The sequence below is a fragment of the Chaetodon auriga genome, chromosome 13 (genome assembly GCF_051107435.1).
Source record: "Chaetodon auriga isolate fChaAug3 chromosome 13, fChaAug3.hap1, whole genome shotgun sequence".
Lineage (NCBI taxonomy): Eukaryota > Metazoa > Chordata > Actinopteri > Chaetodontiformes > Chaetodontidae > Chaetodon > Chaetodon auriga.
The window spans coordinates 1,108,125-1,113,124 of record NC_135086.1 but is presented as its reverse complement, the minus strand read 5'-3'; the positions used below and the strand labels follow the sequence as shown (position 1 = coordinate 1,113,124).

Genomic DNA, 5,000 nt, shown 5'->3' with positions numbered 1-5,000 from the left:
GTAATGACATTCAGCCTTACTTTCACTGCCAATTAGTAAGCATTAGCATGCTAACATGCTAAACTAAGGTGGTGAATATGGTAAAGATTACACTTGCTGAGCATCAGAACATTAGCACTCTCATTGTTAGTGTGTTAGCTGCTAGCATGAACATATGTGAAGCTCACAATGACTAGCTTAGTGAATGACGTGTGTTAGCATGTTAGCACTGATGTGACGAGAGCTCTGAAAAACCAAATCAGCACATCAGTGTTTGTCCTCAGCAGTGATGGAGGAAGTATTCATGTCCTTTAATTAAGTAAAAGTATCAGTACATTTACTGTGCTACAAGAAGAAGTCCTGCATTCAAAACAGTAAAAGTATTTCTATCAAATGCACTTAAAGTACCATGAAGTAAAAGTACTCGCGTGTCAGTAATGTGTTCCTGTCAGTGTGTTTCTCTCTGCTGTCATTCATTCATGTTCCTGCTGCGTTCATGTGTTCATTCATGTTCCAGCTGCATTCATGTGTTCATTCATGTTCCTGCTGCGTTCATGTGTTCATTCATGTTCCTGCTGCGTTCATGTGTTCATTCATGTTCCTGCTGCATTCATGTGTTCATTCATGTTCCTGCTGTAGATGTTGGAGCTCATTGAACTCCTTTATATCCTGTTGGTGCTTTAATCTTCATCAATGCTTCAGACTCTTGAAGATCATCATGTTTGCAGAGCGGCGTCCTGTGAGAACCACGTATCTCCAAAAAGTGTGACGAGCTCAGAAAAACAGGCTGTTTTCAGCTTTGTGACGACGATTTTCAGCTGATCCAAGAGGCTTTTTAAAGAGTTTATTCAGCTGAAGAAGACATGAAGGAACTCTTCATCCTTCAGTTCAGCACAAACATTCAGCATCAACACATCTGGAGATACGAGCTTTTCACTGGACAGGGAGGAATCTGAAGAGTAACTAAAGCTGTCAGACAGATGTAATGGAGTAAAAAGTACAACATTTAACTACATTTAGTGGACTACAAGTATAAAGTTGCTTAAAATGGAAATACATACAATAGTTGTCCAGTACTTGAGTAAATGTACTTAGTTACATTCTACTGTTCAAATGATCAATATTTTACCAAAAATCAAAGTTTAGATCAAAGTCCAGAAACTGAAAACAGGTTTGTTTTTTCTTCTTTCCCATCAATCATCTGACGACCCCTCAGATTCATCTGCTGACCCTTTGGAGGGGCCCAACCCCTATCTTGGGAACCATTGGCCTAAACTATCTAACAGTATATGTAGTACTTAAAGCAGCTCCACCTGCAGCAGCTCCAACAGTAACATGCTGCTCTGACACTGAAGCTTCAGTCTGAACAAACTGATTAAGTCGCAGAGAATCAGAGATCAGACACGAGTACTTTTACTTTTACATGAAGTACTTTTTGCTGTAAATACTTCCGTACTTTTACTTTACTTTGAAAGCAGGACTTTAACTCGCGCTGGAGTACTTTTACACTGATGTCTTAGTTCTTTTACTTGAATAAAGTTGTAATTTCTTCTCGTAGAGCTCTAAAAACACATCGTCCCCCTCCATCCATCCCTGCGCTCCGGCCCTCCGAACCTCCGCAAACAGCTCCGAGGAAAAGAGAGAAAAGCCGAGAACAGGCAGCACTCACCGGCCGCGAGGAGGGCGAGGACCCCGGTCCAAAGCGTCCAGCACCGAGCCATCATCTGCGGACAAAGCCAGCCGGGGAAGCACACACGGGCTCGGTCAGTCGTTCAGTCCGTCGGTCGGTCCTCGGCCCCGGTGTCACTCATGTATGTGGAGAGAAGTCCAGATGTTTTTCATCCAGATGTGGTTTAGCCCCGCCCACCGCCGCTGCCTCTGTTTCCACTGCGGAGCCGCCAGAGGTGGAGGAGGCAGACATGTACAAATACATGCATCCACGATCTGACTGCAGTACAAGTACACAGCAGCAGCAGCAGCAGCAGCGGCAACATTTCCTTCAGAAAAGTACTTCAATGTGGCTCCATTCAAAGTGCTACTGTCGTATTTATTACAGGGATTTTAGAGGAGTACGAGAATAAAGTAGCATGAAATGGAAATACACAAGTAAAGTACCTAAGTGCCTCAAATCTGTACTGAAATAAAATACTTGAGTAAATGTACTTGGTTACGCTCCACAGCTGCATTAGGAGGTAATATGTATAATCCAGATTACTAATAAAAGTTTGACCAAGAAGTCGTTTAAGACTGGAAGATGATGAACAATGTTTGACTGTTCCAAACAAAAACAGGTCGAAAACATTCCGTTAAAACCTGTTTTCTGACCTTCATTCATCGTCACTCCACAGCTCTGACCTGACTGGACGATGAACGCGGAGATAAGTCATGATTTCACTTTGATCTTCACTGTCCATCATTTCTTGTTTCATATGAGCAGTTTGCATCATCATCATCATCATCATCATCAGCAGCAGCAGCAGCAGCAGCATCACTTTCTTTCCTGTTTCACGGCACAGCTGAATCTCAGGCTGTCAGTCATCCTGGGACCGCTAACAGGTTTATTCCGGCTCATTGGTCACATTATGATGAAACGTGACTGATGTGAGCAGGAAACCTTCACTGCTCTGCTCTGACTGCATGTTTCTCTTCTAATCTGCTGACTTTGTTTTGCTCTCACACCTCAGCACAACGTCAAGATACTTTTCTTGAATATTTCCATTTTATGTTTCTTTATTTACTGTTCGTTTCATTCCACCAGGCAGAGTCACTGATGGTGACAGAGGTTGGTGTTCTGCTGCCACTTGGTGGCCAAACGACGGAACTTCAGTCAAATGACTGAACACGAAGTCGTTGGTGGTGGTTCTGTGGAGGTGCCCTTCATAATAAAAGCACTTGATGAGTTAAAGTGTGTTGGTGTTTTAAATATGAGTGAATTTAGAACAAAGCTGCAGGACTGTTTGGAATCCTTTTAGTACACCAATGATGGACAGTCCAAAAAAATCAAAGGTCTGGAGCAATATAATCATTGTTTTGTTTTTTATTTGGATAAAAAGAATGACTTAAACAATGAATTATCAAATATCTCATTTATGTTCTGTTGATTGACTATCTGATTGTCATTACAGCTCTGTCATATATCCACACATACATGTCGCATTCAAACTACACTTGAAAAGCGCGAACAGTTCAATTCATTTTAGTTTTGGAAATTTACTTTGATTGAAAATGTTTACCGACAAAAATAAAACATTTGTCCAAATGTGATGTCTTTTCGAGCCGTGATGATGCTTTTATTCTGACAGAATTGGGCCGGAAATGCTAATATTGTTTCCGCTGTCGGAAGCAATGACGGAAAGTATTTATTTCAAGTGTTAGTTTCGGTCAAACTGAAGGTTCATACTTGCTGAAACAGACGGAAGAGTCTGAGGTGAGCTCATCAGGGATCCCCAGCCGGTCCACAGACCGTCATCAGGGACCTTCTGGCATCGCTTTCAGCCGGACTGTAGACCTGGACCTGGACCTGGACCTGGACCTCTGGACTCGGCAACAGTGACACCTCCGCAGATTTTCTTCAGACTCTCCGGCTGAGCTGAGGCAGACTGATCAGAGATGAAGAGGAGACTCCTGCTGGTGTCCAACTCCACCCTGCACGGCAGCGGGTACCTGGATCACTGCCAGCAGCACATCTCACACTTCTTTGGAAAGTAAGTTCAACACAAATTTGTAAGAAGCACCTGGAAGGGTAAAAAGCTTTCTTCTGTTCAAATTCCGTTCAAAAATCCTGCAATTTAACATTTCTGTAACCACCAGCAAACGAACATGTCTCTGTGGACTCGGTTGAAAATGCTCTGTGAATATGTAGTAAAGTGGAAAAGTTCGGCACACAAGCAGCAGTTTATGATCAATGGTTTCATTAAAAAGTAGTTTTAAACGTCTTTAGTCACTTTGTCCAAGGCTAACCTAATAAAGGTTAGCCGATCATTAAAATGCAAGATTTTTCAATGGAGTTTGGTGTGAAGAGAATGAGCCAGTAAGTGAAACAGTATGTGAAATATGACCTTCAGGTTTTGTTCCATGAATGATAATCTAATATTAACAATAATAATCTATTTAAAGCAAACAGTTTTAGGGCTTAAAGCTTGATTTCATGTATCATCAGATCAGAGCTCTTACAGGTGGATCTGATCTGACCTTTGACCTGTGCCTCTTTCCTGTTCTAATGTCAGTGTGTTTTCTGTGTGCTTCAGAGATGTGAGGAGGGTTCTGTTCGTTCCTTACGCTCTCCACGACAGAGACGCCTACACCAAGACGGCCAGGGACAAGTTCAGGACTCTGGGTGCGTCCTGCTCTCTGGACTCTGTCTGCACGTGTTTTTCTCTGTTTTTGTATTTCTTCTGTGGAGTTTTGGCTTATTTTTCTACATGTTTGTGTTTGCATGTGTACGCTGGTGTTATTGTTAATCTAATACAATCCAGTACGTCTGTCTTAAAGAATTTCAGCACAAACTGGTCACACTGGTCCCAGTGATCTCATGAACTGACTTCCTGCTCTCGTTTGTACCTGATGAACAGCTCAGTCAGAGTTTGGTGTGTTCGTCCCCGCAGGTTACGAGGTGGACGGCATCCACGAGGCCTCGGACCCCGTCGACGCCGTCCGGAAGGCTGAAGGCATTTTCATAGGTAGGAACAGCAGAGCAAGGCAGCAGGGACGATGGTTCGAATCCCTGCAGGCTCAGACTGGATGACTTCAGAGCTCCGAGAAGCTGGAGAGACACCGAACACCTGCTGCACCTTTAGTTTTCTGTCCTTCTCCATAACTCCCTTTTCTTTTCTTTCTTCCTTGTGTCTGTCTGTCTGTCCCTCCTTCCCTCCATCCTTCCATCCTTCCATCCTTCCTTCTTTCCTTCCTCATCCCCCAGCTGTAGTTCAGACTCTGACAGCAGTGTTTGTGTTTTGCAGGAGGAGGAAACACTTTCCGGCTGCTGAAGAGTCTCTATGACAACAAGGTGGTGTCAGAGATCA

General features: G+C 43.3%; 2 protein-coding genes across 3 annotated transcripts in view; one reads left to right on the top strand and one right to left on the bottom strand.

The window, feature by feature from the left end:
* Positions 1 to 1,767, bottom strand: part of tgfbr2l (transforming growth factor beta receptor-like) — a 17,661-nt gene extending 15,894 nt beyond the window's left edge. Inside the window, exon 1 of the mRNA XM_076747002.1 lies at positions 1,649 to 1,767. Coding sequence (XP_076603117.1) covers positions 1,649 to 1,703 — 55 coding nt within the window. The 5' untranslated portion in view covers positions 1,704 to 1,767. The remainder of the gene's footprint in view (positions 1 to 1,648) is intronic.
* A 1,532-nt stretch (positions 1,768 to 3,299) lies between these two features.
* LOC143330883 (alpha-aspartyl dipeptidase) overlaps positions 3,300 to 5,000 on the top strand; it is a 4,886-nt gene continuing 3,185 nt past the window's right edge. For both annotated transcript variants that reach the window (XR_013077971.1, XM_076747643.1), the window contains exons 1-4: positions 3,300 to 3,683; positions 4,227 to 4,315; positions 4,584 to 4,658; positions 4,938 to 5,000. The exon at positions 4,938 to 5,000 is cut by the window's right edge and continues 17 nt beyond it. Coding sequence is in view for 1 of the 2 variants with exons in the window: in XM_076747643.1 (XP_076603758.1) it covers positions 3,589 to 3,683; positions 4,227 to 4,315; positions 4,584 to 4,658; positions 4,938 to 5,000 (322 nt within the window). In the remaining variant the exon portion in view is untranslated. The remainder of the gene's footprint in view (positions 3,684 to 4,226; positions 4,316 to 4,583; positions 4,659 to 4,937) is intronic.